At 50.0% G+C, this 14565-nt stretch overlaps 1 protein-coding gene across 48 annotated transcripts in view; it reads right to left on the minus strand.

The window, feature by feature from the left end:
• celf2 (cugbp, Elav-like family member 2) overlaps positions 1 to 14565 on the minus strand; it is a 219653-nt gene that overhangs the window by 40390 nt on the left and 164698 nt on the right. For all 48 annotated transcript variants that reach the window (XM_031798194.1, XM_031798219.1, XM_031798214.1 and 45 more), the window contains 2 exons: positions 2742 to 2790; positions 836 to 970 (listed from right to left, as the gene is read on the minus strand). In XM_031798194.1, the coding sequence (XP_031654054.1) occupies positions 836 to 970; positions 2742 to 2790 (184 nt within the window). The remainder of the gene's footprint in view (positions 1 to 835; positions 971 to 2741; positions 2791 to 14565) is intronic.

Below are 14565 nucleotides of genomic sequence, written 5' to 3' on the forward strand. Positions count from 1 at the left end.
ACCGACACATCCACAGAGAAAAACACAACAACCGACACACCCACAGAGAAACACACAACAGCCGACACATCCACAGAGAAACACACAACAACAGACACATCCACAGAGAAACACACAACAACAGATACATCCACAGAGAAACACACAACAGCCGACACATCCACAGAGAAACACACAACAGCCGACACATCCACAGAGAAACACACAACAGCCGACACATCCACAGAGAAACACACAACAACAGACACATCCACAGAGAAACACACAACAACAGACACATCCACAGAGAAACACACAACAACAGACACATCCACAGAGAAACACAAAACAGATACATCCACAGAGAAACACACATCAACTGACACGCTCACAGAGAAACGCACAACAACAGACACATCCACATAAACCTGTGTTACGATGACAGTGACAGCCAGGTGTGACGCCGAGCAGAACAGACAGTTTGGTTTGGCAGACCCCGCCCCATCTGCTCAGCACATAGAGACCACAGAGGGAGGGGGAGGGAGGAGAGGAGGCAGTGGGATTGGAGGGGGTGAGGGGGTGCGGGGGCAGGGGGTTGGGGGGGGGGGCAGTGAAGAGGATATTGAGTCATGGGGAACACTGCACTGCTGATTGCGTAATAGGTCTATTATGGTTGGCCAAAAGCGAGGGAGAACATAATTTCTCCTTCTGCCTAGAGAACTGTCAGGGGAGGGATAAGGGGCTCAGAACTGAATAGGAGGTGGATATAATAGATGGGAGGGGTGAAAGGATGGTGGGTAAGGGAGGAGGGGGTCAGGGTGAGTGTGTATATGGACGGAGCCCAAGAAACACACACCTCTGCTGAGTCCGTCGGGCCCTCGCAGGATCCGGCACTCCTCGATCTGTCCGAACGCAGAGAACATGACTCGGATGTCGTTCTCATTGCACTTCTTCGACACCATGCCGATGAACAGCTTCCTGTCCTCCACCGCTGCAGGGGAAGAGAGGAAGACGTTCAAATGGGTGAGAAACAGCATTTCATCTGCAGACTGTGATCAATGTCTCATTACCACTTCAACACCAAGTCTCTGTGCGACTCTCTCTCTCGATTCGTTCCTCTCTCCCTCTATTCGTTTCTCTCTCTCCATCTCCTCCTCTCCCATCTCTCCGGGTTTCTTTTTGTCTGCCTCCTCCTCCTCCTGTTTAATCCTTTTCTCTCTGACCCAATCGCTCCATTTAACTTGCAATACCTCGGCCTGTGTAACAGTGTGTGTGTGTGTGTGAGAGAGAGAGAGAGAGACAGGGACACTTACTGTTTCTTATCTCTGTGTGTGTGTGACCGTGTGAAAGAGACAAGAGAGAGAAAGTGTGTACGTGTTGCTCACCGTTCAGAGTAATGCTAATTCAATTCATTTTTAATGAGGAAACTGTCAGCTCTTACCGGGAGGCGAAAGAGATAAGCGGTCTGTTGCACTCTGGGAAATCAATAGAGCACTTGTTTATTTTGCTGTTTGAATTGTTTGTGCGTTTAAAAAAATAACACTGGGACACGCAGGGAAGATAAGTGTTGTTTCAAAGGCTTCCAACTCGGCTGTGTGCGTTCGCTCACTATCAGCACTGTAATGAATTAACAGAGAAGAGGATATGGAGAAACCGCAGAGACATCCTTAACGGTGACTAAACATCTGTTAGCCGACCTGAGTCCGAGTTAGTGACAGCGTTTTACTGATTCCAGATCAGATTTGAAGAAAGAAAGCGGAAAGTGAAGACGGGCTATCGATACAGCAGTGTGGCAAAGGCAAACACACGCGCGCACACACACACACACACCTCTTGGTTGACTAAAGCAACAAACCGCTTAACGACAATTCGTCATGGTTACAGCAACTCCAATAAAGGTCTATGGAACGTACTATCATTAGAAAGACGAATACATTTCATATGGCCGTACTTTACTGTCTCCCATTACAGTAGATGATGACTGCAGCCACAGCTGGCTGGAGCTTTACTCAGGTCTCATCATCGTAACCGAGACGGATATATCTTACCAAGTCCTATTTCATAACCTCACAGAAGACGTCTGGAGCGGGAAAGCATTATTAAGGTCTCATCATGACTTATATGGATGGATCTCTAGGTTTCGAGTGCATTGTATTTCCTTAGCGGGTCGAGTCTAGACGATGCGGCTACGAGCGTCTATATTAAGCTTTAAGTGATGCCTGTGTGCTGTCAGTGGCTTTATGACACTCCTCTGTCTCTCTGGGTGGAGCTCAGCCAGTACTGTCCCGTCTGTCCCAATGTTATTACCCTCTATCCTTCTATAGTTTCAGTGGTCCAGCGGATGAGTAAAAAAGGCTATTAGTATTGGGACGTGGTCCCTGTCTGGCTTCTCTCAGATACAGTAAAGCTTTATGGCTGGATAAATGGGGTTGTAACCGCATCTGCAATAGAGCCATTTGTCTCTGTGTGTGTGTGTGTGTGTGTGTGTGTGTGTGTGTGTGTGTGTGTGTGTGTGTGTGTGTGTGTGAGTGAGAGTGAGAGTGAGAGAGTGTGAGAGTGAGAGAGTGAGAGAGAGACGCAGGGAGAAAGGCTGGTTCACTGTGGGGCCAAAACAGTTGAACTCTCCCTGACCCCCCTCCCTGAACACTTTAATAATTCATACATCTCTCTTTCTCTCTCTGAAACAGGATCACTGAGCCACAGACACACACACACACACACACGACCATGTAATACTCAGCCCAGTGTGTGTTATCACTTACCGTTTGATTTCTCACTGTCTGCAGGCTTCATCTGAATGGGATGGTGCATCTGGAAAAGACAGGACAAACACACCTTTACAATACTATACCGACACACACACACACACACACACACACACACACACACACACACACACACACACACACACACACACACACACACACACACACACACACACACACACACACACACAGCAGAGATCCATCTTCTGGGCTCTCAACAGCTGCGGTATCTGTCTGTCTTCCGTCTGTACCCTGTCTTACCCATAATGCCCCGTGCTCAGCCTGAACAGTCACCGTCACCTGTCCGTGTGTCCGTCTGCCTGTCCGTGTGTCCGTCTGCCTGTCCGTGTGTCCGTCTGCCTGTCCGTCTGCCTGTCCGTCTGCCTGTCCGTGTGTCCGCCTGCCTGTCCGTATGTCCGTCTGCCTGTCCGTGTGTCCGTCTGCCTGTCCGTATGCCTGTCCGTGTGTCCGTCTACCTGTCCGTGTGTCCGTCTGCCTGCCCGTGTGTCTGTCCTCGTGTCCATGTGTCCGTCTACCTGTCCGTGTGTCCGTCTACCTGTCCGTGTCCGTCTACCTGTCCGTGTGCCCATCTACCTGCCCGTGTGTCTGTCCTCGTGTCCATGTGTCCGTCTACCTGTCCATGTGCCCGTCTACCTGCCCGTGTGTCTGTCCTCGTGTCCATGTGTCCGTCTACCTGTCCATGTGTCCGTCTACCTGTCCGTGTCCGTCCTCGTGTCCGTGTGTCCGTCTACCTGTCCGTGTGTCCGTCTACCTGTCCGTGTCCGTCCTCGTGTCCGTCTACCTGTCCATGTGTCCGTCTACCTGTCCGTGTCCGTCCTCGTGTCCGTGTGTCCGTCTACCTGTCCGTGTGTCCGTCTACCTGTCCGTGTCCGTCCTCGTGTCCGTCTACCTGTCCGTGTGTCCGTCTACCTGTCCGTGTCCGTCCTCGTGTCCGTGTGTCCGTCTACCTGCCCGTGTGTCTGTCCTCGTGTCCGTGTGTCCGTCTACCTGTCCGTGTGTCCGTCTACCTGTCCGTGTCCGTCCTCGTGTCCGTGTGTCCGACTACCTGTCCGTGTGCCCGTCTACCTGCCCGTGTGTCTGTCCTCGTGTCCATGTGTCCGTCTACCTGCCCGTGTGTCTGTCCTCGTGTCCATGTGTCCGTCTACCTGTCCGTGTGTCCGTCTACCTGTCCGTGTGTCCGTCTACCTGTCCGTGTCCGTCTACCTGTCCGTGTGCCCGTCTACCTGCCCGTGTGTCCGTCCTCGTGTCCATGTGTCCGTCTACCTGTCCGTGTGTCCGTCTACCTGTCCGTGTCTGTCCTCGTGTCCGTGTGTCCGTCTACCTGTCCGTGTGTCCGTCTACCTGTCCGTGTCCGTCCTCGTGTCCGCGTGTCCGACTACCTGTCCGTGTGCCCGTCTACCTGCCCGTGTGTCTGTCCTCGTGTCCATGTGTCCGTCTACCTGTCTGTGCGTCCGTCTACCTGTCCGTGTCCGTCTACCTGTCCGCGTGCCCGTCTGCCTGTCCGTGTGTCCGTCTACCTGTCCTCGTGTCCGTCTGCCTGTCCGTGTGTCCGTCTACCTGTCCTCGTGTCCGTCTACCTGTCTGTGTCCGTCCCCGTGTCCGTGTGTCTGTCTACCTGTCCTCGTGTCCGTCTACCTGTCCGTGTGTCCGTCTACCTGTCTGTGTGTCCGTCCTCATGTCCGTGTGTCCGTCTACCTGTCCGTGTCCGTCCTCGTGTCCGTGTGTCCGTCTACCTGTCTGTGTCCGTCTGCCTGTCCGTGTGTCCGTCTACCTGTCCTCGTGTCCGTCTACCTGTCCGTGTGTCCGTCTACCTGTCCGTGTGCCCGTCTATCTGTTCGTGTGTCCGTCCTCGTGTCCGTCTGCCTGTCCTCGTGTCCGTCTACCTGTCCATGTGTCCGTCTACCTGTCCGTGTCCGTCCTCGTGTCCGTGTGTCCGTCTACCTGTCCGTGTGTCCATCCTCGTGTCCGTGTGTCCGTCTACCTGTCCGTGTCCGTCCTCGTGTCCGTGTGTCCGTCTACCTGTCCGTGTGCCCGTCTATCTGTCCGTGTGTCCGTCCTCGCGTCCGTCTGCCTGTCCGTGTGTCCGTCTACCTGTCCTCGTGTCCGTCTACCTGTCCGTGTGTCCGCCTACCTGTCCGTGTCCGTCCTCGTGTCCGTGTGTCCGTCTACCTGTCCGTGTGTCCGTCTACCTGTCCGTGTGTCTGTCCTCGTGTCCATGTGTCCGTCTACCTGTCCGTGTGTCCGTCCTCGTGTCCGTGTGTCCTTCTACCTGTCCGTGTGTCCGTCCTCGTGTCCATGTGTCCGTCTACTTGTCCGTGTGTCCGTCTACCTGTCCATGTGTCCGTCCATTCGTCCGTGTGTCTCTGACTGTGTCTGTCTGTCTGTGTGTCTCTGACTGTGTCCGTGACTGTCTGTCTCTGTGACTGTCTGTCTCTGTCTCTGTGTCTGTCTGCCTTTGTCACTGTCTCTGTGACTGTCTCTGTGACTGTCTCTGTGACTGTCTCTGTGACTGTCTGCCTCTGACTCTCTGTCTCTTTCTGTGTCCGTCTCTGTGACTGTGTCTGTCTCTGTGACTGTCTGTCTGTCTCTGTGACTGTGACTGTATCTGTGTCTGTCTGTCTGTTACGGTCTGTATGGCTGTGTCTATCTGTCGGTGTCTGTATCTGTCGGTGTCTGTGTGTCTGTGTAACTGTCTGTGTTTCTGTCGGTGTCGGTTGGTCGGTCTGTGTGTCTGTCTGTCTGTCGGTGTGTGGCTGTGTCTATCTGTCTGTTACTGTCTGTATGGCTGTGTCTATCTGTCTGTTTGTCTGTCTGTGTCGGTATCTGTCGGTTGGTGTATGTCTCTGTTTCTGTCTATGTGTCTGTCTGTCGGTCTGTCTATCTGTCTGTTACTGTCTGTATGGCTGTGTCTATCTGTCTGTATGTATGTCACTGTCGGTGTCTGTCGGCTGGTGTATGTCTGTCGGTGTCTGTCTGTGTTTCTGTCTGTGTGTCTGTCTGTCTGTGTCTGTATGACTGTGTCTATCTGTCTGTATGTCTGTCTGTGTCGGTGTCTGTCGGTGTCTGTCTGTCTGTCGGTCTGTCTATCTGTCTGTTACTGTCTGTATGGCTGTGACTATCTGTCTGTATGTCTGTCTGTGTCGGTGTGTGTCGGTGTCTGTCTGTCTGTCTGTCTTCCATGTCTGTCGGTGTGTGTCTGTATGGCTGTGTCTATCTGTCTGTTACTGTCTGTATGGCTGTGTCTATCTGTCTGTATATCTGTCTGTGTCAGTGTCTGACGGTGTCTGTCGGTTGGTGTATGTCTATCGGTGTCTGTCTGTGTTTCTGTCTGTCTGTCTGTTACTGTCTGTATGGCTGTGTCTATCTGTCCGTGTCGGTGTCTGTCGGTGTCTGTCTGCCTGTTACTGTCTGTATGGCTGTGTCTATCTGTCTGTTACTGTCTGTCGGTGTCTGTGTTTCTGTCTGTCTATCTGGCTGTGTCTGTATAGCTGTGTCTATCTGTCTGTATGTCTGTCTGTGTCGGTGTCTGTCGGAGTCTGTCTGCCTGTTACTGTCTGTATGGCTGTGTCTATCTGTCTGTTACTGTCTGTCTGTGTCGGTGTCTGTCGGTTGGTGTATGTCTGTCAGTGTCTGTCTGTGTTTCTGTCTGTCTGTATGCCGGTGTGTGTCTGTATGGCTGGGCTGTATGTCTGTCTGTGTCGGTGTCTGTCGGAGTCTGTCTGTCTGTTACTGTCTGTATGGCTGTGTCTATCTGTCTGTATGTCTGTCTGTGTCGGTGTCTGTCGGTGTCTGTCTGTCTATCTGTCTGTTACTGTCTGTATGGCTGTGTCTATCTGTCTGTCTGTCTGTCTGTCTGTCTGTCTGTCTGTCTGTCTGTCTGTCTGTCTGTCTGTCTGTCTGTCTGTCTGTCTGTCTGTCTGTCTGTGTCTCTATCTGTGTCTCTATCTGTGTCTGTCTGTCAGTCTGTATGTGTCTGTCAGTCTGTATGTGTATGTCTGTCTGTCCGTGTCAGGCTGTGTTTTTCTGTCGGTCTGTCCGTGTCAGGCTGCGTCTGTCTGTCTGTCTGTATGGCTGTGTCTATCTGTCTGTTACTGTCTGTATGGTCGTGTCTATTGGTCTGTATATCTGTCTGTGTCGGTGTCTGTCGGTGTCTGTCGGTTGGTGTATGTCTGTGTTTCTGTCTGTTACTGTCTGTATGGCTGTGTCTATCTGTCTGTATATCTGTCTGTCGGTGTCTGTTGGTTGGTGTATGTCTGTCTGTGTTGGTGTTTGTCTGTCTGTTACTGTCTGTATGGTTGTGTCTGTCTGTCTGTCTGTCTGTGTTTCTGTCTGTCTGTCGGTGTGTGTCTGTGTCTATCTGTCTGTTACTGTCTGTATGGCTGTGTCTATCTGTCTGTATGTCAGTCTGTGTCGGTGTCTGTCGGTTGGTGTATGTCTGTCGGTGTCTGTCTGTGTTTCTGTCTGTCTGTCTGTCTATCTGTCTGTTACTGTCTGTATGGCTGTGTCTATCTGTCTGTATATATGTCTGTGTCGGTGTCTGTCGGTGTCTGTTGGTTGGTGTATGTCTGTCGGTGTCTGTGTTTCTGTCTGTCTGTCTGTGTCTGTATAGCTGTGTCTATCTGTATGTTACTGTATGTCTGTCTGTGTCGGTGTCTGTCGGTGTCTGTCTGCCTGTTACTGTCTGTATGGCTGTGTCTATCTGTCTGTATGTCTGTCTGTGTCGGTGTCTGTCGGTGTCTGTCTGTCTGTCGGTCTGTCTGTTACTGTCTGTATGGCTGTGTCTATCTGTCTGTATGTCTGTCTGTGTCGGTGTCTGTCGGTTGGTGTATGTCTGTCGGTGTCTGTCTGTGTTTCTGTCTGTCTGTCTATCTGTCTGTTACTGTCTGTATGGCTGTGTCTATCTGTCTGTATATCTGTCTGTGTCGGTGTCTGTCGGTGTCTGTCGGTTGGTGTATGTCTGTCGGTGTCTGTGTTTCTGTCTGTCTGTCTGTATGTCTGTGTCTGTATAGCTGTGTCTATCTGTATGTTACTGTCTGTATGGCTGTGTCTGTCTGTATGTCTGTCTGTGTCGGTGTCTGTCGGTGTCTGTCTGCCTGTTACTGTCTGTATGGCTGTGTCTATCTGCCTGTATGTCTGTCTGTGTCGGTGTCTGTCGGTTGGTGTCTGTCTGTCTGTCTATCTGTCTGTTACTGTCTGTATGGCTGTGTCTATCTGTCTGTCTGTCTGTCTGTCTGTGTCTCTATCTGTGTCTGTCGTTCTGTGTCTGTCTGTCAGTCTGTATGTGTCTGTCAGTCTGTATGTGTCTGTCAGTCTGTATGTGTATGTCTGTCTGTCCGTGTCAGGCTGTGTTTGTCTGTCGGTCTGTCCGTGTCAGGCTGTGTCTGTCTGTCTGTATGGCTGTGTCTATCTGTCTGTTACTGTCTGTATGGCCGTGTCTATCTGTCTGTATATCTGTCTGTGTCGGTGTCTGTCGGTTGGTGTCTGTCGGTGCCTGTCTGTTACTGTCTGTATGGCTGTGTCTATCTGTCTGTATATCTGTCTGTGTCGGTGTCTGTCGGTTGGTGTCTGTCGGTGCCTGTCTGTTACTGTCTGTATGGCTGTGTCTATCTGTCTGTCTGTCTGTCTGTCTGTCTGTCTGTCTGTGTCTGTATGGCTGTGTCTATCTGTCTATTACTGTCTGTATGGCTGTGTCTATCTGTCTGTATGTCTGTCTGTGTCGGTGTCTGTCAGTTGGTGTCTGTCTGTCTGTCGATCTGTCTGTTGCTGTCTGTCTGTCTGTCTGTGTCGGTCTGTCTGTCTGTCTGTCCGTGTCAGGCTGTGTATGTCTGTCTGTCTGTCCGTGTTTCTGTATGTCTGTCTGTCGGTGTGTGTCTGTGTCTGTCGGTTTGTGTATGTCTGTGTTTCTGTCTGTGTTTCTGTCTGTGTTTCTGTCTGTCTGTCTGTCGGTGTGTGTCTGTATGGCTGTGTCTATCTGTCTGTTACTGTCTGTATGGCTGTCAGTCTGTATGTGTCTGTCTGTCTGTCCGTGTCTGTCTGTCTGTGTTTGTCTGTCTCTCTGTCTCTCTCTCCCCCATCTCGATCTGTCCGTTTCTCTGTCTGTCTGTCTTTCTCTCTCTTTCATTCTTTTTACAATATGTTAATACATAGACTTTATTCATTTTCCACAAACCTCCTACATCCACCACCCCAGTGTCACCAGTAGTGTCAATTCAACTGACTTTACTACCTGGACCCATTGTGCCCATGTTGGTTTATATCTCCCTGAGTGAGTGAATAGTTGTACAAGACTGTGTGTGTGTTGGAGAGAGAGAGAGTGCCAGTGGATCACATGTTGGAGGGCGACAGTACAGAAATAACTGCATCCTCAAGCTACAGGCGCTAGCTATCCCTGCCTCTCATACTCTCTCAGAAAGTTCTGTCTAGATGCCACCCTTCTCCCAAATCTGTCTACCCAGAAGGCCTTGCAGGCTTCATACCTGGGCTCCACCAATACCCCACAATTCCACACGGCTGGTTCTTCACTGAGAGCCCTGGAGCTACCTACTGCGGTCACTCTGTATCCAATCACCATGACAACCCAAGCATCCCCCCGACTTTCCCTCCCCTTTCACAATACTAAACATCTAAATCTGTGCCATGTGTCATTGTGAATGTGGCCTACACTGGTGACATTTCCCTCTGGTATGGTAGTTGGTCATTAGATTATTGACTGTGACCCTAGTCCACTTGGAAACATCTCCTCTTCCTGACTTCCTGTCGGCTAGTCGGGGCCATGCAGGGCCCGTTCTGGAGGCGACGTCGAGGTGTCTATCCGTCAGAGTAGCTGATGACATGGAGGTAAACATTACCTCTCCAGCAGGGTATTATCCCCTTAACACTACCATATTGTTTCCTACCCAACCAACGCTATGCAACACTACTCTCTGGATAGGGTTCAGGTGGGCTGCGTTCCAGTACAGTTACCCTCTAAACATTTCCTTCCAGGACACAACGGGACAGAAACCTAATACCCCTCAGCATTTAACGTTCACCCTCTCACCTACAGCATGTAACCCATTCCTCGAACCCCTCTGACCCCCTGGCCCACGAGAAATGCCCCAGGGCTTTAAAGGTCAGAGTTCAACTTGTCGGGCTACCACAAAGTGTGTGTGTCTACAGTAAGTGTGTGTGTGTGTGTGTGTGTGTGTGTGTGCGTACGCGTCCGTCCGTCCGTGCGTGTGTGTGTGTGTGTGTGTGTGTGTGTGTGTGTGTGTGTGTGTGCGTGCGTACGCGTCCGTCCGTGCGTGTGTGTGTGTGTAGAGAAACCCCCACTGAGTCCTGCATGCTGCCAGCAGCAGTGTAGTCTTTGCCGGCAGTCAGCACCTCTATAACACATTCACCTGACTAGTGTGTGAGCCAATAGATGAGCTCTCAGCTACTGTACCGTACACCCTGGTATCATACACACCAAGTCTACTCAGCAACACACAAGCACACACACATACTTAACTGTACATATCTCATACTAGCAACACTGCACATTGTAGCCACTCTTCTGTCTAGTTTCTACCTATCCCCTTCTCTCTCTCTTTTTCTATCCCTCTTTCCCTCAGTCTACATATCCCTCTCTCCTCTGTGGGGTTGAGGTAGAGGCAAAGACACAGAGACAGACAGATGGCCCTCATAGTGGGGAGTCAATAACTGTGGTCAACACACACACACACACACACACACACACACACACACACACACACACACACACACATATACACACACACACGCAGACTCTTTCAACATGATTTTTACAGACAAACATACATTCTGTGCCCATCTGCATTCCAGCCATTTCCATTCCCTACACACTCACGACAGCATTAAATACAACTAGACATCTATAATTCACCCTAACACACAATTATCTCTGCCTTCTATGTTCCCTCTCTTGTCGCCACTACCTCTCACACAGTTACCCCACATTATCCCCACTTATTTCCCTTAGTAAACAATTAACCCCAAGCCTGGGTGCTGAGTGGCTGGGGGAATGTTGCATTAGCTATGTGGCGAGGCTCGCTAAGGCCCTACTGCTAAGTACTCACAGTATTTAACATAGTTAGCCTTCATTACACAGCTCTCCCCTCCTCTCTCAAACCAGCCTGCTGAGGAGAGGAAGTTCATTTGAAACAAGCAATTCATTTTTTAAAAACTTTATATAAGTGTACACACTCTGAGACGGGCGGGAGGCTGCCGTAATGTCGATGGGGATTACTTTCTACAGCCCCTGTTTGCCATAGCATTTGGGCTTCACTCCGGCAATTACAGCCCTTAATTAAATTGATTTCTATAATGAGCGTCTGTAATGACACAGCGCTGTGGGATTGGCTTGGTGTGTGTATAAGTGTGTGTGTGTGTGTGTGGCATTAGCAATGAGGAATGGGTAACTTGCTGTTTACTTAGTCTAGTGGTTAGTATAATGTGTGTATTGAGTGGGATTAAAAGATGAGACACACACAAACACACACTTTGCTCTCCCTTCCTCAGAATAGTCAGCTGTGTGTCAGAGCTTGAGACCACTCTAAAATGTCAGCTAAGCTAAGCGGTGCACATGTGAAAGTATAACCTTTCCGTTCATAGCACCGTTGCTGCCAGTCTCCAGGGATGCATTAGTGACTGATGGCACAGACCTACGACGTCACATGTTTAATATCCTATACCACGGTTCAGTGGTTTCAAACCAGAGGGCCACGCAAACATTTCCATGGTTACTCACTGTTCATAGCACATCGGGCTTCATTATGACATATCCTCGGGTACCACATGCAGCGGCACAAACTGTCATATTTTACACAAGATAACTCCAGGGTTGCGTCCAAAATGGAACCCTACTCCCTATAGTTCCTGGTCAAAAGTAGTGCACTATAAAGGGGATAGGGTGTCAATTAGGACACGCTCTAGCTATCAGTCCAGGGAGGGTTACCTCATCCCTTTTTCCAGAGAGGGAGCCAGACTCCTCTCTCTGCTGTTCCATAAGTGGCGTTCTGAAAGCCCTTGGTGAGAGGGCAGGGACACGTGAAACGTGTCAACACCTGAACAAGCAGCACAGACAGGGCCCAATGTGATGGGAGAGCTGCCATTCCTACTTTAACTTCAACACGCATTGACACCCACTCTGACTGCTGTGATTTCCTCCAATGCACACCTCCCCACCCGCAGCATCTCCTAACTCACAGTCCTGAATTCTTCCTGATTAGTATTGTGACTACTGGTGTGTGTGTGTGTGTGTGTGTGGATGGGTTCATTTCTTTGGCCTTTCGAATTGATGGGCCATTCCTCGCAGGCAGAGTCTGTCCTCTTGTGACATTGAAGTATAATAATTACCTCACCATCTGAAAGGCTGACATGGTTGGGACCTGTGTGTGTCAAAGTGTGTGTGTCAAAGTGTGTGAGTGTGTCAAAGTGTGTGAGTGTGTCAGTGTGTGAGTGTGTCAAAGTGTTTGTGTGTGTCAAAGTGTGTGTGTGTGTGTCAAAGTGTGTGTGTGTCAAAGTGTGTGTGTCAAAGTTTGTGAGTGTGTCAAAGTGTGTGTGTGTGTGGTCTCTGAAGTGCAGCTTTTTAATGAGCCCCACTCTCCTTATCAAACTTGGTGCTCTGCAGCACTCTGATCAGCCTGCATCAAGGACATGGGGCTCGACTGATTACGTCTGAACTCACCCCTCCACTCCCCCTCGCCCACCCTCGTCTCACCCCGACACAGTGAGAATGAAATATCCTTGAAAGAAAAACTATGAATCAAAGGTGTTTCCATCCAGCGAATTCCTCACACAGAGAGAGAGGGAGAGATGGAGAAATGGAGCGAGAGAGAGCTGCTGGAGGGCACTAGAAAGGACGTGTCCTAGATTAGCTCTCACACATCCTTCTCTCTCCCCCCCCCCCCCCCCCAGCCACACAGACTGTGTGTGTGTGTGTGTCAGGCTGTCTGTGCCGTGCTGTGGGCGCTGGCGTGGTGAGACACCAGCCATTTAGACATCTGTCAACCGCTGATGAAAGATTTCAATTTAGTGGAAAATCTCAGACAACCTTGTCTGGCGGACGGGCCGATAGCCTTTAACTCACATTTGTATTTGTGTCAGACCTGTTTTCAAATACTATTTCAGGTATTTCATTTCAAATACTCAAATACACTCTCATGCATTAAACCCAGGTATTTGAAAGTAGTATTTATAATAAGTATTTGAAAATACTCTCAAATACAATTTGGTCAACTCAAATAAAAATGTGTTTTGGGCTGTGTATTTAAAAATACTAAAATACACAGAAAAAAGTATTTTAATAACAAATACACATGTATTTTAACCCAGGTCTGGTGTGTGTGTGTGTGTGTGTGTGTGTGTGTGTGTGTGTGTGTGTGGGCAGAGGAGAGTAATTGTGTTTGTTTGTGCTCGTATAAAGAGTAACTGCTTTAGTGTGTATGTAATGAGTCACTACCTTACGTGTAGTGTGTGCGCATGCGGATGTGTTTATGTGTGTGTAGTGTGACTACTTGTGTGTGTGTGGAGGTCCAGACTGCGGATGGCTGTACAGCAGGGGAGGGTATTATGTTCTTAAATATCTGCAGAAGGAGCTACAGCATGTTTTCAGTCGATATATGTTTTGGGGCCAGTTTAAAGCACAGCTCAGTGGTGACATTAGAGGCTCTGAGAGAAGCGGTCCCCCCCTAGCTACGTGCCCCGACCAGCTACCTCTACCCCCATTCCTCCAACCTCCCACCCACAGTCCCCAGAGCTTCATTAGCTGTTCATTAGAAAATGCATGTGTGTGTGTGTGTGTGTGTGTGTGTGTATCTGTGTGTGTGTGTGTGTGTATCTGTGTGTGTGTGCCAGAGTGTGTGGGAATTGCTTAGGCATACATCCAGTCCTGTTCTGACCTGCGCAGGTTTCATTAAGATCTCCATTAACACATCATGGCACAAGCACAGCACACACACACACACACACACACACGTCTCCACCCAGCACTTGCAGTCTGCTGCCAAAGCTGAAGGCTTAGAGAGAGAGGGGGAAAAGGGGGGAGAGGGGCGAGGGAGACGGACAGGCAGGGAGTTGGCGGAGGAGAGAGAGACGGACAGGCAGGGAGTTGGCAGAGGAGAGAGGCTGCTTTTCTAAAGTGTGTCACTCCAATATGTGGCTGGCAGGAACCTGTGCTCTTAGTCTAGCCCATTGTTTTTCTGAACACTGTGTTGGAGATGGGGGGAGTATATGAGTACAGGGCTGTACAGAACATCCACGTTTACACTCACTACCACATTCTCTCCAGACTCTTCACACTCAACGCCGTACTCAAACATGGCAGCCATTCAACTGTTCCTGTGTGTGCCCTAAATCAATATGGCCGCTGTTCAGCTTTGCCAGCCGCTCTCGTCCAATATGGCCGCCGTCCAACTGCTGTGATTGTGATTGGATCTCACCCTGTCAGGGCCTACAGTTTAGAGCGCAAGAATGAACGAGGGAGAGACAGAGAGCCAATATAAACATTGTTCTACTGCCTTTTACAAGAGAGGGAGAGACAGAGAGCTAATGAGCACCTATTGTTTTTTTAGCTGAACTCGTTTGTTGCCTTGCCCTAAAGCGAACTGTGCTCTCCCCCTCTCCTTTCCTCATCACTCCGTCCTCTCCTTAGCTCAGCTCTCTGTCCACCGCTCTACCTCCACTCAACATTAAAGCATTTATGGACCCTCCAGCTCTCCCTCCTCCCAGAGGAAGGTCAGTCAGTACTTTATTAAAGTCCATCTGATTTAAACATATCCTCAGTGCTGCATTGCCGGGGAGA

This window comes from Oncorhynchus kisutch, linkage group LG19 (genome assembly GCF_002021735.2).
Source record: "Oncorhynchus kisutch isolate 150728-3 linkage group LG19, Okis_V2, whole genome shotgun sequence".
NCBI classification, from domain to species: Eukaryota; Metazoa; Chordata; class Actinopteri; order Salmoniformes; family Salmonidae; genus Oncorhynchus; species Oncorhynchus kisutch.